Source organism: Octopus sinensis, linkage group LG11 (assembly GCF_006345805.1).
Source record: "Octopus sinensis linkage group LG11, ASM634580v1, whole genome shotgun sequence".
In the NCBI taxonomy this organism is placed as follows: Eukaryota; Metazoa; Mollusca; class Cephalopoda; order Octopoda; family Octopodidae; genus Octopus; species Octopus sinensis.
This window is the reverse complement of record NC_043007.1, coordinates 38,716,747-38,743,192: the sequence shown is the minus strand read 5'-3', so window position 1 is coordinate 38,743,192 and position 26,446 is coordinate 38,716,747. Positions and strand designations below refer to the sequence as shown.

The 26,446-nt window shown below is 38.0% G+C and overlaps 1 protein-coding gene across 5 annotated transcripts in view; it reads left to right on the top strand.

Annotated features, from left to right (window-relative positions):
- LOC115217595 (endoplasmic reticulum membrane-associated RNA degradation protein-like) overlaps window positions 1-26,446 on the top strand; it is a 47,267-nt gene that overhangs the window by 10,655 nt on the left and 10,166 nt on the right. For 3 of the 5 annotated variants that reach the window (XM_036507371.1, XM_036507372.1, XM_029787347.2), the window contains 13 exons: window positions 285-415; window positions 2,461-2,578; window positions 3,031-3,133; window positions 4,207-4,236; window positions 6,515-6,583; window positions 7,909-8,079; window positions 8,356-8,436; window positions 9,958-10,031; window positions 11,709-11,900; window positions 12,767-12,866; window positions 14,182-14,369; window positions 16,850-16,963; window positions 19,066-19,210. In XM_036507371.1, coding sequence (XP_036363264.1) covers window positions 285-415; window positions 2,461-2,578; window positions 3,031-3,133; window positions 4,207-4,236; window positions 6,515-6,583; window positions 7,909-8,079; window positions 8,356-8,436; window positions 9,958-10,031; window positions 11,709-11,900; window positions 12,767-12,866; window positions 14,182-14,369; window positions 16,850-16,963; window positions 19,066-19,210 — 1,516 coding nt within the window. The remainder of the gene's footprint in view (window positions 1-284; window positions 416-2,460; window positions 2,579-3,030; window positions 3,134-4,206; window positions 4,237-6,514; window positions 6,584-7,908; window positions 8,080-8,355; window positions 8,437-9,957; window positions 10,032-11,708; window positions 11,901-12,766; window positions 12,867-14,181; window positions 14,370-16,849; window positions 16,964-19,065; window positions 19,211-26,446) is intronic. The other 2 variants (XM_036507374.1, XM_036507373.1) reach the window with 2 other exon arrangements.

Here is a 26,446-nt window from a genome sequence, read left to right as displayed (position 1 = left end):
TTCTTCTACCAAAACTAATACTTTTAAGAAATAAAACTATGAGAAGTTTAGTTATTGTTTTTAGCAAGATGAACAACCATGTAGAGGCTGGTATTCAGACACACATTCATATATATATATATATATATATATATATATATATATACACATATATATATCATCATCATCGATTAACATGTTTCCATAGGTTGGACAGTTTAACTATTTATGCAACGTAACCAAATATATATAATTTTATTTATGTATTTATTTATATTTGTTTCTTTTTCTCTTGCTTTCTTAAGATATGTCTACTTCCTGATGGTCTTAGCTCCTAGTCTTGGCTACGTGATGTCATCTATTGATGTGGCCATCACACACCGACAACCTGTTGATTTCTCACACCATATCAAATTACTAAGTCATCTGCTACCAGGTGAGTGAGCTTTATAAACAACTGAGTTGCAGAGCAAAACTTCTTATGGTAATTTTGTCTTTATATATTCTGTGTAATTTATGTTTTATGGAATACATCCGAGAAGCCAAAGACTGAAAAAACTGGACCCCCGTTGGTGTCCAGTTTTTCATACTGTCACTTGTAGCATTCCTTTGTTATTTTCTGTGTTGTTTGTTCCTTCTCAAGCCACGCCTGCCTCATAAGGGCCGGTTTCCCGGTTTCCTTGGCGTATAGGTTCCCCACCTGGATGGGACGCTGGTTCGTCGCAGGTGAGTTGCAAGATGCAGGAGGAAAGAGTTAGAGAAAGTTGTGGCGAAAGAATCAGCAGAAGTTCGCCATTACCTTCTGCCGGAGCTTAGGTGTTTCGCTCATAAACATACACATCACCCGGTCTGAAATTCGAACCCACGATCCCTCGACCGCGAGTCTGCTGCTCTAACCACTAGGCCATATGCCTCCACTTATTTTCTGTGTGAGGTTCAATATTCTGAGATCAGCTTTCACTACTTTTGCTTGTTTTCCTTGGTATTCCTTCCTTCTTCATAGATATTCTAGCACATCTTTGCCTATCTGTCATCATCCATATGCATTACATGTCTATGTCAATACAGTCATCTCTATAAAACATTACAACTGATCTCTCTTATACCCAGTCTTCTTATACCAGTTGTGGTCAAACCTGTATGTATAATTTTTATATAACTAAATAGGTGCAAGCATGGCTGCATGAAGGTGCATGGCTCAGTAGTTAGAGCGTCAGACTCACAATCATGAGGTAGTGAGTTCAATTCTCGGACCAGGCTGTGTGTTGTGTTCTTGGGCAAGACACTTTATTTCATGTTGCTGCAGTTCACTCAGCTGTAGAAATGAGTTGTGATGTCACTGGTGCCAAGCTGTATCGGCCTTTGCCTTTTCTTTGGATTACATCAATGGTGTGGAGAGGGGAGGCTGGTATGCATGGGCAACAGCTGGCCTTCCATAAACAGCCTTGTCTGAACTTGTACCTTGGAGGATAACTTTCTAGATGCAATCCTATGATCATTCATGACTGAAGGGGATCTTTACTCTTTTTTTTTTTTTTTACTTAAAACCACACCATATTTTCAACAAAACAGAACAACAAATTTCGCTGAATATCGAAGAGACTGAAACATAAATATAAATATTGTAAATATGCACACTAATGGTGAAATTAATTATGCAGAAAGTTATAAATTGAATATTACCATCAGATCAGGTCTTTTGTTTTGTATGAAACATTTTGGAACAGTTGTTTTGGTGCCAACAAAAATAATGCCTTCCACAAGTTTAACAAGGTCCTTCCTCTTCTCTCTTTTACTATTTTACTCTTTTACTTGTTTCAGTCATTTGACTGCGGCCATGCTGGAGCACCACCTTTAGTCGAGCAAATCAACCCCAGGACTTATTCTTTGTAAGCCTATCGGTCTCTTTTTCCGAACCGCTAAGTTACAGGGACGTAAACACACTAGCACCAATTGTCAAGCGATGTGAGGGGACAAACACAGACACACAAACATAAACACTCATACATATATATATATACATATATACAATGAGTTTCTTTCAGTTTCCATCTACCAAATCCACTAACAAGGCTTTGGTCGGCCCGAGGCTATAGTAGAAGACACTTGCCCAAGATGCCATGCAGCAGGACTGAACCCAGAACCATGTGGCTGGTAGGCAAACTACTTACCACACAGCCGCTCTAAAAAAAACATAGTCATGTTTTTTTAACCCTTCAGCATTTAGACCAGCCATATGCGGCCAAAATGCTCTATCTGCTTTATGTTCAAATCAGCTAGATCTGGCCTCTCACACCTATGCTACAATGTTATTCTAAAAATAAGCAGTCACATCATCAAAATCTCAGAGCAACAAGGCAATGCATGATTAATTCAAAACAATGTGAATAAATAAATATTTCATTTGACAGGGATGTTTGAATGCTAAAGAGTTAATATTTCGTTATTTATGTAATATTTTTGTTATTCATTTATTGTTAGGTAATAAGTCCAAGAACAGTGAGGATCTATACTCTGATATATTTAGAAATACTTCTATGATCCCGACATCACACCAGGTTGTATGGAGTAAATGCCTTCATTTCTACCAACAACAAAGGTGAGTTAAAGATACATAGACATTGGACTAACAGCCAACTTTTAACTATTTCTGTAGGAGTAATAAATGGAGGAGGGGAGTTTGGTGTATGAGGTAGATCTGGGTGTGAAGATGGATAAATCATCATTATCATTATCCCCACCGACACTACCATCATCATTATCATCATCATCCCCAATACTACCCCTACCACCAGCATTATCACCACTAGCGTTATCACCACCAGCATTATCACCACCACCAACATCATCATTATCACGACCAATGCCATTCCTACCATTATCGTTATCACCACCAACACCATTCCTACTACCATCATTATCACCATCACCACCATCGTCATTATCACCACTGACCGCATCACCATCATCTTTATCATGACCAACTGCACCACCACATTATCATCATTTTCCTTGTCATGATTTTTTTTTTTATCAACTTGTATATTATAGATATGGTTGGTTTGTTGTGCTACTTCTACCCCAGATTGAAAGTGCACTTAGGTGCATATTCTGTTCTGCCAATAACTGCAGCCACAGGATGCTCACTGCTGAGGTAACATTTCTCATGTGTTGTTCATTTTTTAATATAAAAAAGAGCAGATTGGATTTTGTTTTCCTCCCTTTTATTCTTTCATTGATATTTTTTACTGCTAATTTGTGAGGGTTCTTGGCCTAGTGGTTAGAGTGTTGCACTCGTGATCACAAAATCATGGTTTCAATTCCTAGACCAGGCGGTGCTTTGTATTCTTGGGAAAAACACTTCATTTGATGTTGCTCCAGTCCACACAACTGTAAATGAGTTCCAGCAGTTAATCTTGCAGAAGACCAGCATCTTGTTTAGGGAGAGGGAGCATTGTAACTTCAGTCACTTAGGCACCGTGGAAACCTGGATTAAGCTTTGGCCTCATGAGTCCTAGGGCTCATGACAGACCTCAGTCTAAGTAAGTCAGGTATTTTGGACTTTTTAAATTATTTGTTTGGTCCAGAGGAAAGGGCTGTGCCCTTGGCCTTCACAACACTCTGAGATTAATGAGAGCAACATGGTTTATGTTCATATTGAAAAGCTGCAAACTGATGGCTCTGTCAAAAATGAATGTAAAGAGGGAATTCCAGATGACCAACAGTTCTCGGAGTACTGCATCCTTTAAAACTTCCATGCTTCCTGAGATTCGCCAACACTACACCTGATTTCTCCCCACCATACACACGCAAGCATGTATCTGACTCATACACTGTTCACTTCCCAGACATTTGTACACTACTGCATATGCTTTATATGCACTTTTGACAAGTTGTGGTGCACCTGAGCACTGTATACAATAATTTCATTATTATTATTATTATATTATTATTATTATTATTATATTATTATTATTATTATTCTGCCAGCTGGCCACCCTATTACCTTACATGATACTGAGTTATTAAAACATCACCAATTTCTATAATGCTGTGATAAACTGAAATATTTGGGTTGTAGTATAAAACTTAGATGAACACTTACTAAGCCAGCAAACTTGTGCTGTAAATTGTATAAAATAGGTATTTTCTCATATAGATAAATAGATTTTGTACCATGAAAATCTTATATAAAATTAGTATTTATTCAATTTTGTTTATTTTCAGTCAGATGTCCTATATACTACCCTTAATGAGGTAAGATCTTGTTATTTTACTCTGTCTTGGTTTCTTCACTGCATGCTTATCTTCTTACTTTTTATCATTTTTCATAGAATGATGAACTACTAATAATAATAATTATAACAATATTAATAATATCCTTTTTCAATTAGAGGTACAAGGCCAGTAAGTTTAGGGGAAGTGGGTAAATCGATTACAGTGACCCCAGTGTTCAACTTGTACTTATTTTATCGATCCCCAACAGTCAACCTCAGCAGAATTTGAACTCAGAATGCAAAGACAGACAAAATGCTGCCAAGCATTTTACCCAGTGTGCCAGCTCAGTGCCATGGTGGCGGTGGCAGCGGTGGTGGTTTTGTTGGTGACGGCGGTGGCGGAAGCGGCGGCAGCAGAAGCGGCGGCGGCGGAAGCGGAAGTGGCGGCACTGGTGGTCATAGTTGTGGTTGTTGTTGCGGCGGCGTTGGTGGTCATAGTTGTGGTTGTTGTTGTTGTGGTTGTTGTTGTTGTGATGGTGGTGGTGGTGGTGGTGGTGGTGGTGGAGGTGGTGGTGGAGGTGGTGATGATGATGATGATGATGATGATTCTGAAATCGTCCAACCCATGCTAGCATGGAAAGCGGACGTTAAACAATGATAATGATGATGATGAATAAATGCCCAGATGCAGTACCAGGCAGTGGCTCTCATGGCTTCTGATTTTAACTGATTGGAAGTTAAATAATGGTTTCAAATCTTGGCACGAGGCCAACAATTTCAGACAAGGGTTTAGTCAATTACATTGACCTTAGTACTCGACTGGTACTTTATTTTATCAATCCTGGAAGGATGAAAGAGCAAAGCTGACCGTGACAACATTTGAATTCAGTTCATAAAGAGCTAGAAGAAATGCCACTAAGCAATTTTGTCTGATGTGCCAATAACTCTGCCAGCTCACCGCCTTAATTACAATAATAATCCTTTCTACTAAAGGCACAAGGCCTGAAATTTGGTGGAAGGGCACTAGTCGATTACGGCGGCGAGCTGGCAGAAACGTTAGCACGCCGGGCGAAATGCTTAGCGGTATTTCGTCTGCATTACGTTGTGAGTTCAAATTCCGCCGAGGTCGACTTTGCCTTTCATCCTTTCGGGGTCGATAAATTAAGTACCAGTTACGCACTGGGGTCGATATAATCGACTTAATACCTATGTCTGTCCTTGTTTGTCCCCTCTGTGTTTAGCCCCTTGTGGGTAATAAAGAAATAGGTACTAGTCGATTACACTGACTTGTGTTTCACTGGTACTTAATTTATTGGCCATTGAAAGGGTGAAAGGCAGGTCAACCTCAGCGGAATTTGAACTCAGAACATAGCAATGGGTGACATATTGTTAATCATTTCATCCAGTGTGCTAACAATTCTGCCAGCTCACTGCCTTAGTTATAATAGTAATAATAATTTTTCTCATTTTAGCACAAGGCCACCGATATTAGAGGGAGAAGGTTACTCAGTTAACCCTTTAGTGTTCAGATTACTCTGTTAAATGTGATATTTTTTCACTCAAACTGTTTTGAATTAATCATGCATTATCTTATAGCTTTGAGGTTTCAATGATGTGATTGTTTATTTTTAGAATATCAATGTAGGTTAGGTGTGAGAGACTAGATATCGCCAGTTTGAATATAAAACATACAGAATATTTGGGCCGGATATGGCCAGTTTAAACACTAAAGGGTTAAATTGATCCCAGTACTTGACAGGTACTTTATTTTATCACCTCCTAAAAGATGAAAGATAAATTTGATCACATAAGCTACTTTCTCCATGCTCAGACGAATATGCTATTTTATTTCAAATTTTTGCCATAAGGGCATAACACAGAGGGAGTAGCTTGCAGGCTGGACAAAAACATTGATGAGATGAATGATGTAAAAGGATGATATTGATGGGAAAAGACAAAAACGCCCACTGATTTTTTGCTTCTCTAAAACATTATTCTTTTTTTTTTACACAGTAAAAACAATACGAGGTATTAAACCTCTTACTTTAGTTCCATAGTTCATTCTCAATCGAGGCTCTGAGTCTCTTACAAACAATAAACTCAAAACACAAAACTGTTATGCTACTGTTATGATACCAGACATACAGCAGCAGCAATGATAGGATGGGAACTGTCAATCCACTAAGAATTGATTTGGTCAGCTTCAACTCTAAATTCTGCATTTTGGAAATGATTCTGTTGCTGGATGTATTCAGATAAAAGTACTTTTTTTTTTTTACCTTATGCTCACGTTTTCTTTTTTTTTTTGTTTATTTTAGATTCTATCGAAATATTTGTCTGATGGAGAAGAAAATAATCTGAAACACATTTTGGGCTCAACATTGATGGTAACTATTGCTGCTGCTACTTGTTGTTGTTGTTAAGCAACAAGATGGGTAAGGGTGATTAGGTAATGGTCTAGGGCTTAAGGGGCGGGAGACCCCAGACCTTGGGAAAAAAAAAACTTTGGTCATTTTGTTGTAGTCGAGGGCTCTTCGTTGACACCCGACACCACTGGGAGGTGGCCCTCGAAGTGGCTGGAAATGGAGATCTCCAGGTCCAAACTCTTGACCAGCTGCTGCTGCTGCTGTTTTTGTTGTTGTTGTTACTGCTGCTGTTTTTGTTGTTTTTGTAGCTGCTACTGCTGTTGTTAAGGTGGAGAGCCAACAAAATTGTTAGTGCATTGGACAAGCAGCATTTCTTCCAGCTCTTAACATTCTGAACTCAAATAAGGCCAAGTTCAACTTTGCCTTTCGTCCTTTCAGGGTCAATGAAATAAGCACCAATCAAGTACCGGGATGCCATCAGTTCAATATAAACTGTACAGAGACAATGTGCCATTAAAAGTGCCTGTTTGAGATATGTTTCAGTGATGAAGCCATTCTGCATGCTCTTACTCGGTGTCCAGGCTCTGCTGATTTATGGTGCTATGTCAATCAACTCCCCCTATTGCCTTCCTGTCCTTGATGCCAGTCAATGAAAAGTTGAAAGACAAAGATAATCCCTGATGGGGTTTGAACTCAGGGTATAAAATAATTAATCTAAGTACTATAAGATATTTAGACCATCACGCTACAGTAAAGAAAAAAATATATAAGATGCTTAGCTGTATGGTTAAGAAGCTTGCTTCCCAACTATGTGATCTTGGGTTCAATCCCACTGCATGACAGCTTGAGAAAGTGTCTTCTACTATAGCCAACCAAAGGCCAACCAAAGCCTTGAGAATGGAATTGGTAGACAGAAACAGAAAGAAGCCTGTCTTGTGTGTGTGTTTTATGTTTGTCTCCTACCACTGCTTAACAACTGGTGTTGATTTCTTTATGTCCCTGTAACTTGGCAGTTTGGCTAAAGAGGCCAACAGAAAAAGTACTGGGGTCAATTAGTTCAACTCAACCCCTCAAGATGGTGCCCCAGTGACTGAAAGAAGTGAAAGATAAAAGATATTCTGATTAGTTATTTTCTTGACATCAGCCTAAGCAACAACCACCAAAAACTGCAAGACTTTTATCTCATTTCCTTACCTTCAGATAAAAGAGAAGACCCAGAGTGATAAACTCTACACACATAGCAGTGCATCAAATTCTCCAGGGACTGAACTAATTGATGCTGATACAGACCACCACTTGTTTCTTCTGTTGCAGGATTTGACCTGAATTAATTTTTTGCATTTCAGGATTTTCTTCATGACTTATTTGTCTATCCTGAAGGACCTCGACTTCGAGACAGAGTCAGCCATGGTGAAGTAGACTTGGATAATTTCTCAGGAGTACTAGCTTGGACATTGCTACGACTTGCTCTTAATCTTGCATACAAATTTCTACCAAATGATGCTAATTTCCAGAAGGTAGGAAAGCTACATTCTTGTCTAGATATAGCACCAAATTCTTACATACATACATACATACATACATACATACATACATACATACATATATATATATATATATATATATATATATATATATGTTGTGTGTGTATATATAGTAGTGGTGGTAGTGGTGGTGGTAGTAGTAGTCGTAGTAGTAGTAGTATAGTAGTAGTAGTAGTAGTAGTAGTAGTAGTAGTAGTAGTAAAAACAAACTATTACTATTTTTCAATATTTTTTTTTAATTGATTTCAGCTACAGACAGAACTAATTAAAGGTTTCTCGGTATCAGACTATGAATCACAATTCCATCCAGTCAACATAGCTAAATGCAAGGTAAATTATACTTCAATTTCTCTCTCTCTCTCTCACTCACTCTCTTCTCTCTCTCTTTCACTCTCCACCTCTCTTTCTCTCTCTATCTATTTATCTATATATATGTATACACACACACAGACACACACACATATACAGACAGATACACACACACACATATATATACACACATGCACACACATACACATGCACATACATATACACATACATTCATTCATACTTACATACAGTACATATATTTACCAATTTATTTGTTATGTTTTCTCTGTCAGGTAGCAGAGACATTTTCACTTCCTCACTTAAATCGACCCTTATAAGTGACAGGTCCTTATTTTATCAACCCCAACAGATTGATGGGGGTGGGAAATGTATTGGGGTCACAGTCAAACTTGATGAGATTTAACTCAGAGCTTAAAGTGCCATTGATAAACAACTGTATCCTCTTACAAAATGGTTGGGCTGTTTGCCTATGTTATCAAAATGATTGGCTGTGTGCCTATGTTATTATTCACATAATTATTAACATGAAAAAACAACAGCCACAAAACAACAATTATAATTGTTGATGTTTTGTGGCTGTTGTTTTTTTTTCCCCTCATTGGCTTTTGTTGCCAGATGAACAAAGAGGAAAATAAATAGAAAATGGAAGAGACAAGAAAAAAAAAAGGAGACCAAAGTTTTAAGCATGGAGGACCAAATGAAGATGAAATAAGTGGAGGGCTAAGATCAAAGTTGTATGTAGAAATTAGATTGTCTGAAGAAAACTAGTACCCAAAAATGGGCAAAATATACCCTTTTATATTTAGCATAGTCATGGGCAACCTTTTTCTTGAGAAGCAGGCTGCATGAAAGATGGTTCATCATCAGGTGCTAAAAACTTCAAGGTAATTTTCTGTTGGTCATGCCATTTAGAAATACCTGTAGGCCACAATTTGCCCATGATTGATTTAGCATCTATTGTGGTAAATGCAACCTTGTGATGTCATATTTTGTTAATAATCAAATTAAATATTCCATCTCTTTTATTTGCTCATATTTATCTTATTATTTTTTTATTTTCCTCCCTCTCTCTCTCTTTCTCTCTTTCTTTCTTTCTCTATCTATTTATCTATATCTATGTATATATATATATATATATATATATATATATAAAATAAATGCGCCCTTTTAAAGCCTAGCCAAGTTCATGGGCCTGGTTTCCTGGTTTCTATGGCATATGTGTTCCCCAGCTGGATGGGACACCAGTTCATCACAGCGTTACTCATTTTTGCCAGCTTAAGTAGACTGGAGCAACATGATATGAAGTGTTTTGCTCAAGAACACAACGCATCGCCCGGTCCAGAAATCGAAACCACAATCTTATGATTATGATGCTGACACCCTAACCACTAAGCCATGTGCCTCCACATATATATATATACACATGCACACACATACACACGCACATACATATACATTCATTCATACTTACATACAGTGCATTTATTTACCAATTTATTTGTGTTATGTTTTCTCTGTCAGGTAGCAGAGACATTTTCACTTACCTTCCATGTGCAGGAAACAAATGAAATGCTGAACAATTTGATGGTGGAATGGTAAGTAATGCAATCATCTGTTGTTTTCAACTGACAGTTCAACACCTCCAGTCGGAAGCCTAATAAGTTCCAACACTACAAATACATCATCACTGCACATCTCTAGAAAATAATCTTTCATACCTCACCCTCTCAAGCTTACACACACACACAACACACACACACACCACACACACAAATACACACACACACACACACACACAGACAAACACACATGTATGCTCACACACACACACACACACGTATGCTCACACACAAACACACATCCTCACACAAACACGCACACGTGTGTATATGTGTACAGATGTGTGTGTTTCATTAAAACAGGTAATCTAACAAAATACTTTTTTGTTTCATTTAGTAGCACTCAAGAGAAATTACATCAATGCTTGTAGTTCAGCAATTTACAGAGAAAATACACACACACACACACGTGTGTGTGTACATATTAGTTTTGTTTTAGTTTCCATCTACCAAAACCTTCCACATGGCTTTCATCTATCCAAGACTGTAGTAGAAGACAGCTACTCAAGATGCTCTGCAGTGGGACTGAACCTGAAACCATGAAGCTGGGAAGCAAACCTCCCAACCATGCAGCCATGCCAGGAGTGCAGGCATGGCTGAATGGTTAAGAAGCCCACTTCACAATCATGAGGTCCCACACCCGATCCCAAAGAGCACTTAATGGGCATGTCTTTGAACACAGCCTCAAGTCAGACCAAATATTGTGTATAAAATAGCTCTGAGTAGAAACTGTGTGAAAGCCTGTTGAGTACTAGTATCTTGAAGCTCAATTTTGTTACACACTGTTAAGCTGATTGTGCTGAGGATTATATAAATTGTGCTTGACTTAATCTTCAGAAGGATTTTAAGTGGAATATTCAGTCACTTACACACTGAAACATTGTACAAGGTGGTATCAAGAAGTTCCTGGATTAGTTCTGTAGCCTGCCAACAGGTGGCAGCATGTGGTTGCGTGTGCAGTGTGAGCTGACAGTGACCTTCATGAGGCAGTATGCTGAGTGACATTGCTGTGTTTACTTCACATGTTGTGAAATTTGTGTTGTTGTGATCATAGAGGGGCCATAGAAAATCTGCCTCAACAGTTTCCATCTGACCCATACCAGCAAAGTGGTGGCATCAGCAGTGGCAGAGACACCAGAGGTAGTGGCAGCAGAGCCAGTAGCAATGACAATACAACTACAACAGGCAAATAACACTCACATATTCTTTCTTTTACTTGTTTCAGTCATTTGACTGTGGCCATGCTGGAGCACCGCCTTTACTCAAGCAAATCGACCCCAGAGCTTATTCTTTGTAAGCCTAGTACTTATTCTATCGGTCCCTTTTGCCGAACCACTAAGTTATGGGGATGTAAACACACCAGCATCGGTTGACAAGCAATGTTGGAGAAACAAACTCAGACACACAAACATATACACACACATACATATATATATATATATATATATATATATATATATATGTGTGTGTGTGTGTGTGTGTGTGTGTGTGTGTATATATATATATAATATATATATATATACGACAGGCTTCTTCCAGCTTCCATCTACCAAATCCACTCACAAGGCATTGGTCGGCCCAAGGCTATAGTAGAAGACACTTGCCTATGTAAATTTATTCTTTAATTCTTCATTCATGAATGTCTATTTTCAGTTTCAGATTAAATGCAGCAAATGAAATCCAAGCTACTCACCTTGATGTTGAGTCACAACAGCAAACACCATCATCACTACCTTCACAACAACCACCATCACCACTGTTCACTATAATGGCAAAAACAGTTGAAGTGGCTGATAGTTTAAGGTTTCCCTGGCTCAACGACAGCTGTAAGTCAGAACTGATCAGGTAAAATGGCACCAGACAATTGCTTAATTATCTATTAAAATTCTGTATGTAGTTGTTTCCAGTTCTATATTTCTGAGATGAGGAATTTTATATTATGTATTTGTCGGAGTGGTGTCCTCAACTGGTTGTTGCTTACACTACATTTTGGCTGTGTACACTCCAGCTTTCTTCAGGTGTCTTGTGATTCAGCTTAGTTCCTTGCCTGAACTGCATTTCAGCACCTTTATCCTCGAAGTGGAGAGTTGGTCTGAATGTCTATATCTTAGTGGGCTCCACTAAAGGTACCCAAAGGACTGACAAGTGGTGTTAAACCAGGCAAGAAATTAAGTCTAACATCTAAGCAGGTCATGATGGGATTTGATCTCAGAATGCAAAGAATCAAAACAAATATCACAAGGCATCTGGTACAATATTCTTACAGACTGGAATGGAAGAGCATCACTTGTATGACTGTGATGCTCATTTCCAGCCATCATGTAACATTAAGACAAAATTACACACAGGCATGGCTGTGTGGTGAGAAGCTTGCTTCCCAACTACATGGTTCCAGGTTCATTCCCATTAGCTAATCAATTAATAATCAAGTATTCTGCAAATCCAAGAATTGTATTACAACTAGTTCCAGTACATTGATTGCAGAACAAATAATAATAATGAATGAAGACAATATTCCTTAATGTGACAATCATTTCTGTGAGAATGGTTGTTTATTATTAACTACCTATAAATGCTACCTATACAAAGACTATGTAATGAATACTACATGCTTCTTTCAGTTTCCATCTACCAAATCCACTCTCAAAGCTTTAATGTTATATCTTATATGCCTTCTGATTTTTCTCATTGAAATTTCTTATTTATTTCAGTTGTCTTCAGAATTCAAGAAATGGTCCAGTTATCAAAGAACTCGTTTCTCATTCTCTGAATACATTATATCTGGGACAGAAAAAACCTCAAAACACAATGGTAAATTTGTTTCAGACTTTCAGTTTTCTTATCCCTATATTTCTCTATCAAAGATGGTGAATTGACAAAGTCATTAGAGCATCAGAAAGGATTGCTCACCCACTTGTATTCTTGCTTGATGCAGCTTAAGTCATCAGGTTAAAGGTCAGGGAGACATCATAGTGTGTAGAGCAGACCAGATCCACCAGTGTCCCTCATCACTGACAGTCCTGTGCCCTCCCTTCTGCATCCTCCAGGATGATGTTGAGCCTCTGAAGATCTTCCTTAATCACGTGCAGCCATCTGGTGCAAGGTCTGCCATGGGGTCTCTTCCAGCCTGCAGTTGCTACATCAAATGAGAATGATAGGATGATCTGGCAGGAGATGGAAGGCATATCCACACTAGCACATATCTTCTGCCTCCCACCAGATCAGAGAGTGTATCTTGCAGTATTTGTTTTGACTTTCCATGCTCTAGGCCAACCATGACCAAACTGCAGTCTGCAGGACTTTCTGAATGGCATGCCCTAATTTCACAAGTAAAGTAATGTTTTTTAGCTGTGCAACCTAATTGATGATGAGATATGTCTCATATAGCCTACCCTTCTATAATGGTTGCTCATACTTACTCTAGGCTCAACTCCTGCTGATGTTAAATTTGCCTTTCATCCATCCTTACAGGATCAATAAAAATGTACCAATCCAGAGCAGTGAATTGGCAGAACTGTAAGAATATTGTACCAGATGCCTTGTGATATTTGTTCAGATTCTTTGCATTCTGAGTTCAAATCCCACCAGGACCTGCTTAGATGTTAGACTTAATTTCTTGCCTGGTTTAACACCACCTGTCAGTGGAGCCCACTCAGATATAGACATTCAGACCAGCTCTCCAGTTGAGGGTACCATCTTCCCTCCCTCCCACCAGTTTCAGAGGCCACATAAAGGATTTTTTTTTTTACTTGTTTCAGCACCGCCTTTAATCGAGCAACTCAACCCCGGGACTTATTCTTTTGTAAGCCCAGTACTTATTCTATCGGTCTCTTTTGTCGAACCGCTAAGTAACGGGGACATAAACACACCAGCATTGGTTGTCAAGCAATGCTAGGGGGACAAACACAGACACACAAACACACACACACACACATATATATACATATATTTGACGGGTTTCTTTCAGTTTCCGTCTACCAAATCCACTCACAAGGCTCTGATCAGCCCAAGGCTATAGTTGAAGACACTTGCCCAAGGTGCCATGCAGTGGAACTGAACCCGGAACCATGTGGTTGGGAAGCAAACTTCAAAATTTTTGAAATGCTGCTAAATATATATTTTGTAGGCTTCATCTGAAAGCAGCACAGTCACTATTCAGACCAATGAAGTTATGTCATTATTACAACGGGTATCCCAGCACGGTGTTGAAATACTGCAACAAACAGAAGAGAACATCAGACAGAAAATGGATTTACTGAAACAGAAGAAACTGAGGTCAAGGGCCCGGGTCACTTTGAAGACAATGGTTTTAAGGTCAGCTTACTCTCTCTCTCTCTCTCTCTCTCTATCTATCTATCTAATCTATCTACCTACCTATCATTCAAATTTATAGCTAAACAAAGATGAAGACAGGTGTAGGAACAACAAGCAAGTCTATTAGTTTGATACTCTTTACTCTTTACTCTCTAATCCTTTTACTTGTTTCAGTCATTTGACTGTGGCCATGCTGGAGCACCGCCTTTAGTTGAGCAGATCGACCCCAGGATTTATCCTTTGTAAGCCTAGTACTTATTCTATCAGTCTCTTTTGCCGAACCACTGTTACGGGGACGTAAACACACCAGCATTGGTTGTCAAGCAATGTTGGAGGACAAACACACAGACACACAAATGTATACACACACACACATACATACATATGTATATATATGTGAATATATATATATATATATATATATATATATATATATACATGTATGTATTTGTATGTAGGTGTATATGTATGTGTGTGTATTATATTTATTGGTGTATATGTATAGACTAGCCTTCTAAGAGTGTAGACATGAATCTGTAGGTACACGTACGTATGTGTATATACGTGAATGTATGTAGATGTATGTATGTATGAATATAACGCGTGCGTGCGTGTATGTGTATGAGTGTACGAATGAGTGAGTGTACGTGCTAAAGAGTGTGCGTGAGTGAATGAGTGCTTGTTTTCCAGTAGACAGATAAATGGACTGGCTGTCATAGCCAAGATGTTTGTGACCAGCGGTCAAAGATAACAAAAGTAATAAATGAAGATAATAAAATTAAAATTAGGGAATGGGTCTGTATTTGTATGTGTATATATATGTGTGTATGTGTAGGTATGCATAGGTACACATATGTACATATATATATATATATATATGTATGTATATGTATGTGTGTGTATATGTGTGTATGTGTATATATGTGTATATAGGGACTAGTGTGCTGTGTGTGCATGTGTGTGTGTGGATATGTGTGTGTATGCGTGTATGTGAGTATGTGTGTGTAGTGTATATATATTTTTCTGTGTGTATATGTATGTGTGGTCGTGTTGTGTTGTAATATACAGTGTGTATACGTGTATGCATGTGAGTGTGTGTATGTATACATATATGTGTATGTGTAGATATGTATATGTATGTGTAAGTGTATATATATGTATATACGTGTGTGTGTATGTATGTATGTATGTATATGTATATATGTTGTATGTGTGTGTATATATGTATACATATGTGCATAGGTATAAGTGAGAATCTCCTTATTTACCTAAAACTCTATTCCCTTTTTTTCTATATATATATTTTTTTTTTTTTTTTATTCTTCTATCTAATTAACACTGACTCTTGACCACTCCCCCAAGTATGATATTTTGCGCTATGCCTACCCCCAAAAAGTCCCCCACCAACACCCCTTTAAACCTGCCTAAATGTACAAATGCCAATACAATTCTTGTTAACTAGCTTCCTGAAGATTTCTCTTGAATGAAACAGTTCTAGTCCTGTAGAAGCTCCTTCTATATAATAAATATATATATATATATTATATAATATACATATATACGACGGGCTTCTTTCAGTTTCTATCTACCAAATCCACTCACAAGGCTTTGGTCAGCCTGAGGCTATAGTAGAAGACACTTGCCCAAGGTGCCATGCAGTGGGACTGAACCTGGAACTATGTGGTTTGTAAGCAAGCTTCTTACCACACAGCCACTCCTATGCCTATGCTCAGGAAAAATGGAAAAGTCTTTTACATTTTGAGCCTATGCTCTTTCATAGAAAGGAATAAAGGGAAATAAATAGAGAAAGAATGAAAAAAATGCATTGAGTTCAGTGGTCCACTCTCTCTAATATTCTAATATAAAACATTGAAAACTCAATGGAGCAGCAAAGCTTTGTTTACTCAGCCTGCTACCTGTAGCAACCAAATCTCCTTCAAAGCTCACTTTAACTCTTTTGTTACCATATATCTTTGGAAGTACACTGCTTTTGTTTCAGTTAATTTTGAAGACAATGAAGAATTTATCTAAATAATTTTAGACACTGCTATGTAGTTGAGAAGCTTGCTCTCCAACCATGTGGTCTCAGATTCGGTGTTGCTCTGTGGTACCTAAGGCATGTTTTCTGTTATGCCATGAGCCAGCCAAAGCCTTGTGAGTAGATTTGGTAGATGGAAACTGAAAGAGGCTCCTTGTATGTACGTGTGTGTGTGTGTGTGTAAGTGTGTGTGTGTGTACATGTGTGTGCGTGTGTGTGCGTGTGTGTGTGTGTGTTAATTAATATTGTCCTCATTTCTCATCACACAGCTAAAAACAAAAAAAAAATGAGATTGTCACAGCTAGAATAACTTTGATCATAGATCTGCTCAATCAGAGCTGACATGAGACTAAACAACAACAACAACAACAACAATTACAAGAAAATTATTTTTTTTCTATCTGCTATAGAGAATTCATTGTTATTTTCTCTATTTCTTCAGTGTACCGTGTTTATGCCTTGCTTTCCGAACCATCATGCTACATATCATATCAGAGATTTACACAATTGAAACATTCTTTGAATTAACCTCACAAGAGAAAACCGCAGTTGTTAAGTAAGTTTTTGCTTTTTCTCTTAATGCCTTTAAATAAATTTACTTGGAATCTTTTTATTTGTTTTGTTGTTGTTTTTTTGTCTTTTTAATGTTTGCTTGAGATGATCAATACTACTCATATATCTACTTAATAATCTGTTGAAAGAAAAATTAAAACTCTGATTTTGGTTTTCTTTTGCCAATTCTACCACTCATCACCAATGACGACAACGACGGTGACGACGACTCTTTCTACTAAAGACACAAGGCCTGAGATTTGGCGGGGAGAGGACTAGTGAATTACATCGACCGCCAGTGTTTCACTGGTACTTAATTGATCAACACTAAAAGGATGACAAAGTTGATGACAGAATTTGAATTCAGAACATAAGGACAGACGAAATACTGTTGAGCATTTCACCCAGCATGCTAACAATTCTGCTAGCTCACCACCTTAATAATAATAATAATGATAGTAGTAGTAGTAGTAGTAGTAGTAGTAATAATAATAATAATTGTTTCAAATTTTGGCACAGGGCCAGCAGGTTTTGAGGGGAGGGGAGAGTTGATTACATCAATCCCAGTACTTGACTGGTATTATTTTATCAACCCTGAAAGGGATGGAAGCAAAATCAATCTTTGTAGAATTTGAACTCAGGACATATAGCCAGACAGGCACTAGGCCAGCAATTTGGTGGGGAGGGGTTTAGTCAATACTGTATCTATGCTGAAAAGATGAAAGGCAAAGATGACCTCAGCAGAATGTAAAGATCCATAAAAAATATTATAGACATTATTTTTGATGGTAATGATGATAATAATAATGAAGACAATGATTTATAACAAAATACAACTATTGTGGGAGGGTTAGGGCCAATAGAGAGGAGAGCACAGGGATTTAAATTGTACCCAAGCCTGGGTATTTCCTGGGCTCTCAGCAAATATTTCCATATATTGAAGACTGGCTGAGAGCCCAGAAGGAAAGGAGGCACAAAAGAAACTTTGTGTCTCTTTATACAAAAAAAATTTTCTCAGAGGTCCCAGGCAAGGAGCAATTGATTAAATGGCTTCCATCATATAAGTGGTTCTTATTTTATTGACCCCTAGAGAATGAGCTCAGAATTTAAAAGGAGTTTTATTTTTATATTGTTAGTCAAAAGAGAAGGCAGTTCCCATGACACTTTATAGGACTTCTGAGACAAGTGGGAGGAAAGGAAGATCTCTCCTTAAAGCAGAAATCTAGCCTGAAAACTTGCAACAGGCTGGACACTGTGAATTATACCCAAGGTGCCAAGTGATGGTGTTTAACTTGAACTCAAAACACAAAGAGCTGGAATAAATACTGTTAAACATCTGATTTGACATTCTTTCAGTTTTATCCCCACTTGAACATGGATGTTGTTAGAACAAACTAGACTGCAGTAGATACCATGAGAGAAACTCTTATATTGGCTTTTGGTGCAAAATGTACACTTGTTTATATCACTTGTGGGGAGATAAACCCCTGCCATCTCCAGTACTGAGCCCTCCAGATCATGTGATTTCAACCTTCCTTGGTCCTGTCAATGAAAGACTTTGTCAATCATTCACCAGGATTCGTGCGTCTGTTATCAACCCCCAAAAATAATGAAAGTCAAGTCAACCTCATCAGGATTTGAGCTCAGAGCATCAAGTGGCAGAACAAACACCACAAAGCATTTTATCCAGCACACCATCCGATCATGGCCGTTGCCAGCCTCGCCTGGCCCCCGTGCAAGTGGCATGTAAAAAGCACCATCCAACTGTGGCCGTTTGCCAGCCCCGTCTGGCACGTAAAAAGCACCCACTACACTCACGGAGTGGTTGGCGTTAGGAAGGGCATCCAGCCATAGAAACATTGCCAGATCAGACTGGGCCTGGTGCAGCCTTCTGGCTTCCCAAACCCCAGTTGAACCGTCCAACCCATGCTAGCATGGAAAGCGGACGCTAAATGATGATGATGATGATTTACAACTCCGACCAATTCACTGCCCTTTGGTTCTATTAAGTGACACAATAGCTACTTCTTTAGAATATGAATCTTGTTTGTATGTATTTGTGCATGTGTATAATTACTCATTTTTTTTTTTTTTTATAATCAACAGATGTTTAAAACTAACTTTGAAATATTTTGAAAACCAGAAAACTTTTACAAGTTTAGACAAGAACAGGTGGACAGAAAGCATGGATTCTACGTTGCTTTATCTGGAAACAGTTTCGCCCAAATGGCTACAAATTCATAGAAATTCGGTAAAAGACATTCTGTATTTATTATGATTCTTATGTATCATTCCATCCTATCAGGGTAGATAAATTAAGTACCAGCTGAGTACTGGGGTTGATGTAATTGACTTACCCGCTTCCCTGAAATTGCTGGCCTTGTGCCAAATTATAAAGTCATTGGGGTAGTTTATCCTGTTTGGGCTATATTATTAGCATTATCCTGCATTTGAGAATTTTAAAAAATCACTTCTTTAACTTTCTAAGACATCTCAACACTTCTAAAGCAAACTTCGTTTGTTTGTTTACTTTCATTGTAATTTGAATTTAACGTACTATAGCATCTCATAAAGCAAGATTTCTGTATATCTTAAATTTGCGGAAGAATTTGTGGTGAGGGTAGTTTAGCTTAAAGGTCAAAGCACCAAGACGCATAATCATGGGGGAGTGAATTTGAGTCTCGTAGCTGGCCGCCAACGCTTTTTTCTGCAAAATAGGGGTAGTTTATCCTGTTCAGGCTATATTATTAGCATTATCCTGCGTTGGAGAATTTTTAAAAATCACTTCTTTAACTATAAAGTAGTTATTATTAGTAGTAATACTAAGGTGGCAGGCTAGCAGAATTATTAGCGCACCAACCAAAATGCTTAACAGCATTTCGCCCAGCTTTACATTCAAAGTTCAAATTCTGCCAAGATCGACTCAGCCTGTCATTCTTCTGAGATCAATAAATTAAGTACCAATTGAACACTGAATTCAATGTAATCAGCTAGCCTCTTCCCTCATAAATTCCAGGCCTTGTGCCTGTAGCAGAAAGGATTCATCATCATCATCATCATCATCATCATCGTTTAGCGTCCGCTTTCCATGCTGGCATGGGTTGGATGGTGCAACTGGGGTCTGGGAAGCCAGAAGGCTGCACCAGGCCCAGTCTGATCTGGCAATGTTTCTACGGCTGGATGCCCTTCCTAACGCCAACCACTCCATGAGTGTAGTGGGTGCTTTTTATGTGCCACCGGCACAGGTTATTATTATTATTATTATTATTATTATTATTATTATTAGTAGTAGTAGTAGTAGTAGTAGTAGTAGTAGTAGTAGTAGTAGTAGTAGTAGTAGCAGCAGCAGCAGCATTTCTATTTATAGTTATTTATTTATCCATTGCATTGTGTTATCTCAGAGGAATGGATTTTGAGATTAACTTCTGTTACATTCTTGGCATAATAAACTCTATTTATTCTTTTTCAAGTCTCCATAATTGTAGTTGAGACTTGGAAAGTAAAAAAAAGCATGGGATTTTTCACTGTGAGAAAATGTTGCAGAGGGGTTACTTCTCAGAATAGAAAGAAAATATTACTGTGAGGTGGTGCCAGCCAGCTTGACAAACACACTGCCACAGTAACATTATATTGAAAAAATAAACATAAGATACATGCATATATACACACATACAAACAATGTGGTCCTGGCTGCACTGTCTCTGAAAACAAGGTGGGACAGCCATGTATGGTCATTACTTTTGATTGTAAGTCTGCTTTATATGAGCAGACCTGGGGTTAAACAACATCACCAACAAGTACTCACCAAACAATCCATGATACCTTTGCCAAAAATAAACAGAAAATAGTGATTATATAGCAAACAGTCCCCCTAAACTGAGATAAATAGATAAACAAATAAATAAATCTCAAAGAAAAAAAAAGCACTTGAAAAAGAAAAACTGACTCATAGTTTCCCCTCTTTTCACTACCCACCAAAATCAACTTCCAGCCCCTACAAACGGGGAGAGGCTCTGGCATCTGATCTGTGAGACAATGTATCGTTTGTGCTGAGGAGAAATTTTTATAATAGCTCAAACAAAGCTAACACCTGGTGGTAGTGGTAGTGGGGGTAGGATGATGGTGGTGGTGGTGGTGGTTGGGGGGGGGGCTGTGGTGGTACTACTCCCTTACTTCTGTTCTGGAACCAAAGAATGCTGATGTGTAAAATCCCTCTTAGTAAACATTAGACCACCACGTGTATAGCACTCATGCTCATACATACAGACACTCAAAACATTATGCAGTATGCACATAAAAGCATGCACACACGTGTACATGTACACACATACACACACACACACGCACGCACACATGCACACACACACACACACACACATACAAATACACACACATTCATACACATTCGTTCATAATCGACTGGCCCCCTCCACCAAAATTTCTGGCCTAGTGCCTAGAGTGGAAAAGATTAAGGCAGTAAGCTGGCAGAATTGTTAGAATGCCAGGCAAAATGCTTGGCGGCATTTCGCCCATCTTTATGTTCAGAGTTCAAATTCTGCTGAGGTCGACTTTGCCTTTCATCCTTTCAGTGTCAATAAATTAAGTACCAGTCAAGTAATGGGGTCAGTGTAATTGACTTGTCTTCTCTCCACAAATTTCAGGCAATGTGCTTACAGTAAAAAGGATTATGGTACGACTGCTACTGCTGCTGTTAGGAGGAGGAGGAGGAGGAAGAAGAAGAAGGGGAGGAGGGTGGATGAGGAGGAGGAGGAGGGTGGAAGCAGTGGTAGTGTCAGCAGCATTGTCAATTTAGATGTAATATAGCAGAAGTGAAAGCAGCAAGCTGGCAGAATCATTAGCATGCTGAGCAAAGCGCTCAGTGACATTTCGACTGTCTTTACATTCTGAGTTCAAATGCCACCAAGGTTGACTTTGCCCTCCATCCTTTATGGGGTCGATGAAATAAGTACCTGTTGAACACTACAGTCAATCTAATTGACCTATCCCTACTCTGAAATAGCTGGCCTTTTGCCAAAAGTTAAAAGCAATGCAGCAGAAGTGTGTGTGTATGTGTTAGAGGGACCTATTGTCATTGTTTCTTATTCACATGGTAGTTGTGATTGACCAGTCTTTGGCCAAAAGGAAAAGTCAACTCCAAACACAATTTGAACTCAGCACATATAGGACCATAACATAACAAACCCCAAATCTCTTTTGTCTGTCACTTGAGCTACATTGAATAATGGTTTTAAATTTGGACACAAGGCCAGCAATTTTAGTAGAGTGATAAGTTGGTTACACAACCCCCAGTGTACAATTGGTACTTATTTTATCCACCCTGAAAGGAAAAAAGACAGTCAACCTCAGCAGAATTTGAACTCAGAACATGTAGACAAATGAAATGCCATTAAGCATTTTGCCTGATGTGCTAATGATTCCACCAGCTCACTGTCTTAGCTACACTGAATTTTGCCTGTTGATAACATTATTCTACTGTCTCTTCTTTATTCTTATCAGATCTTTTCAGTTTGAACGGCAGTTATTTCTAGTGGTGTCATATGAAATTGTCACCCATAATTATGACCCTAGTATCGATCTATTGCATTTCAATCTGTTTTAGGGTTAGGGGAAGGGTATCTTTTTTTCTTCACAAATGTAAATAAACCCTATCTGTTTCTTAAACGAGGGACATATTTAAACGGCACAGAATGTTTTTTTACCTCAATAGATGTCAGTGATTGGTTGAAATTGCAGAAATTGAAGAAGAAAAAAACAACAAATATCTTACAAACTATAGAATTTTCTCAATAAAGCCAAGAGAAAAAGATGTTTTATAAACACATTCTACCAGTATACGAAGTTTAAAATTTTTTAGTTACCTAGAAATTATGTTAAAAACTGCCGTTCAAACCGAAAAGATCCTTCTTATCTCTATCCTGAGCTTCAAAAGGCTATGACGACAGTATACTCTAATTGTTAGGGTGTTGCACACTCAATTGTAAGATTAGGGTTTTGATTCCCAAACTGGTTAGTGCATTGCGTTTTTGAGCAAAACACTTCCTTTCTCCACTCCACTCAGCTGTAAATGAGTTCCAGCAATAGCTGGAAAGTTAATCTTGCAACAGACCAGCAGCCTATTCAGTGAGGAGTATCGTATTTTCAATCATATACGCCATAGAAACCAGGTTAAGTCCAGCTTTATGAGTCCTAAGACTCATAATAGACACAAATCTAAGTAAGTCTAGTGAGAGAGAGAAAGGCAGTACCCATCAGAGCCTATAAGGGGGTGGGGTTCACCTGGTACATTAGTCTAGAATAGAGAGATGATCCAAGGATGGAGTCTGTGAATATATAACAAGGATGCTACCTTAAAAAAAAAACAAAGGATGAAATTTCACTGCTTTCTTGAATTTTAAAAGAACCCCCACTCATCACTGGAACTGAAATGCAGTCTTGTCTTTGACATTATTGCAGGGAGTCCTCTTGCACTGGTGAGGAAGAGGAGGAATCCTCATTAACCCATCAAGGCTACCAGCACCACTATAATGAAGAAGCTTCTCTGTAATACTCTATTGTTTAATTAATTTTACATTTGTCTATGGCCTATATAGCTTTTTTATATATCTTACATGTAAAAATATCCCTGCACATCCTTGCATTTCCATCACTGTCATTGTTTATGTAAGAAAAAATTCAACAGATTGTGACACAAAAAACTATTAAAAAGTCATCAGCTGTTCAATGGCCCTCAAATATATTCAAATTGAAAACTTTTCAGGAATGATCCAAGACTCAAAGTACACTTCAGGAGTTCTCCTGTGGCCACAGCACAACTGTTACCATCCCTCGCTCTATATGGTTGCTCAACCTACTAGAGCCAGTAGCCAAATCTACTTAAATCACACCCTACCATCTATAATAATAATGTCTGTCCATCTCAGTCTATATTTGCTCTACATAGACATATTATACCTTTTTGAAATCAGGATGATCCCGGGATTGAAAATCTGCCCTTCATTTGGTTCATGAACATCCAGCATTGAGATCTGATTTAAAAGCAATAGGGTTGCTATTTCTAACAGGTAAAGTTTGGCTGATTCATGCTATCTTGGTTAGCACTTGTCAGATGACGTCAGAGATTAAGGGGGAGATACATGACATTTGCTTCGTTAATTTTACTTTGAGATAAGAACTTTGGGACAAACTGGTAAACAGTTGGAATTCAACCTGGGACTGGAACAATAGAATGATTGCATTACAGAATTAATTCTCACCCGTCCTTAACCTCTGATCAAACACCACTGGAGGACATAGTCATTCTAGACATATTATAATAGTCATAATACAGTTCTATATTTGAAAGATGAGGAATTATGTACATTATTTAGATTATTTACATATGACAGATATTTGTCCTCATCTTGTTTGTTGTTAACACATTTCGGCTGATATACCCTCCAACCTTTATCAGGTGTCTTGGGGGAAATTTTCAAACCTGGATTCTCATTCTTAAGGTATTTTTCGATGTTGTTGTTGTTGTTGTTGCTGCTGCTGCTGTTGCTGTTGTTGTTGTTGTTCAGGTCACTGCCTGGAATTGAACTTGGAATCTTGGGGTTAAGAGTGTGGACTACTAACCCCAAGATTCCGGGTTCAATTCCAGGTACTGACCTGAATAATAATAGTAATAATAATAATAGTAATAATAATAATAATGATAATAATAATAATAACAACAACAACAACAACATCGAAAAATACATTAAGAATGAGAACCCTGGTTCAAAATTTCCCCAAGACACCTGATGAAGGCTGGAGGGTATATCAGCCGAAATGTTGTGTTAATAACAAACAAGATGAGGACAAATATCCATCATGTGTAAATAATGTATATTATGGTCATGTTATTTAGTTCTCTTAGTTTTGGGTCACAGACCAAATTAGCCAGCTTAAAAGTCCACACAGAGTGCGGCTTTTAAGCTACTTTTAACTAAAGATAAATACGCTGTACAATATAGTCCTTGATGTACATGCAAAATGATGTGATGGTCAACACTGGAGCATAGATTTGTTCAATGATGGCATAGATTTGTTCAATGATGGCTACCTTGGACTTGACTGCAACAACAATACCAACAACACTATTACATCAATAAAATTAATACCAGTCAGCTACTGGTGATAGCATGGATATAACCTACAGTTCCTTGTTCCTTTACTGCCGTCACAACCACCACCACCATCATCATCAACATCATCATCACCACTGCCATCACCTCCTTTGAAATTCAAGGCCTTGAGCCTATGTTTAGAAATCAATTAAACTGACGGGGGACATTTTGGTCATATTTACAGCAGCAGTGCACTCCAGTGCATGTGGAAGTTGTGGATTTTTTTTACTGTGCTATTTCATGGTGGTGATGGTGGTGTTACTCGATAGTGTTGTAAGGTACAGAAGAGAAGGAGAAAGGTGATGATAGGCAGTGGGATGGAGAAGACAATGGTTCACTGTGACCATCTATTGGATTTGCTAATGTAACTTATTACAATGGAAGCCACCACCACCACCACCACCACCATCAGTGACCTCTTTCTGTTAGGTCATCAGGTCATTCAGTTGTTGTTTTTTAGTCTGTTCTTCCTATATGACCAAGGCTATACCGAGGAACCTTGGAGGATTTAATCGAACAAGGCAACTCTCGCACTTATTTGTAAGTGTGGTAGTTATTCCATCAGTCTCTTTTGAGCTGCAATGTAAGGGGAATGTAAACTAACCAACAGCAGTTCTTAAGCAGTAGTGGGGGAAAAAACAGACACACATACATACATACATACATACACACACACACACACACACACACACATACACACACACACACATATATATATAATGTACATACATACATACATATATACATACATGCATACATACATATATATATATATATTATATTACTAATTACATACTATTTATTTATTATTTCGTACTTTATTTAGTCATATCTTTAATTTTTTTCTATATGGTATGATTTAAGTATATCATTGTTGAATTGCTATATGGTGGTTCTTCTCTAATTTATATACATGTATTATATATTGTGAAATTTGATTTAGTATTACTAAATTGAATTTTTCCCTGTAAGTTTGGAATCATATTCCCTAATATTATATATATATATATATATATATATATAAGCAAAGTAGCTAGTTAGAAAATTTTTTTATAAGAGATGAAAGTAGTAAATATGCTGATAAGTAATGTTTATCACCACATATTATGGCTGTCCCATAGGAATTGATGTTACTACTGTTTTGAACCCCAGGAAGAACCTCCGCCAGCTGGTTATCAATGCAATTTGCACCCAATATATATTGCAAGCAAAGGAGCGAACCCCTATATATATATATATACATATATTTATATATATAACAAGGAAAGAATAATAGAGTCAAAAGGAAGAGGGAGTATGATTCGGCAGCTGTTTAATGA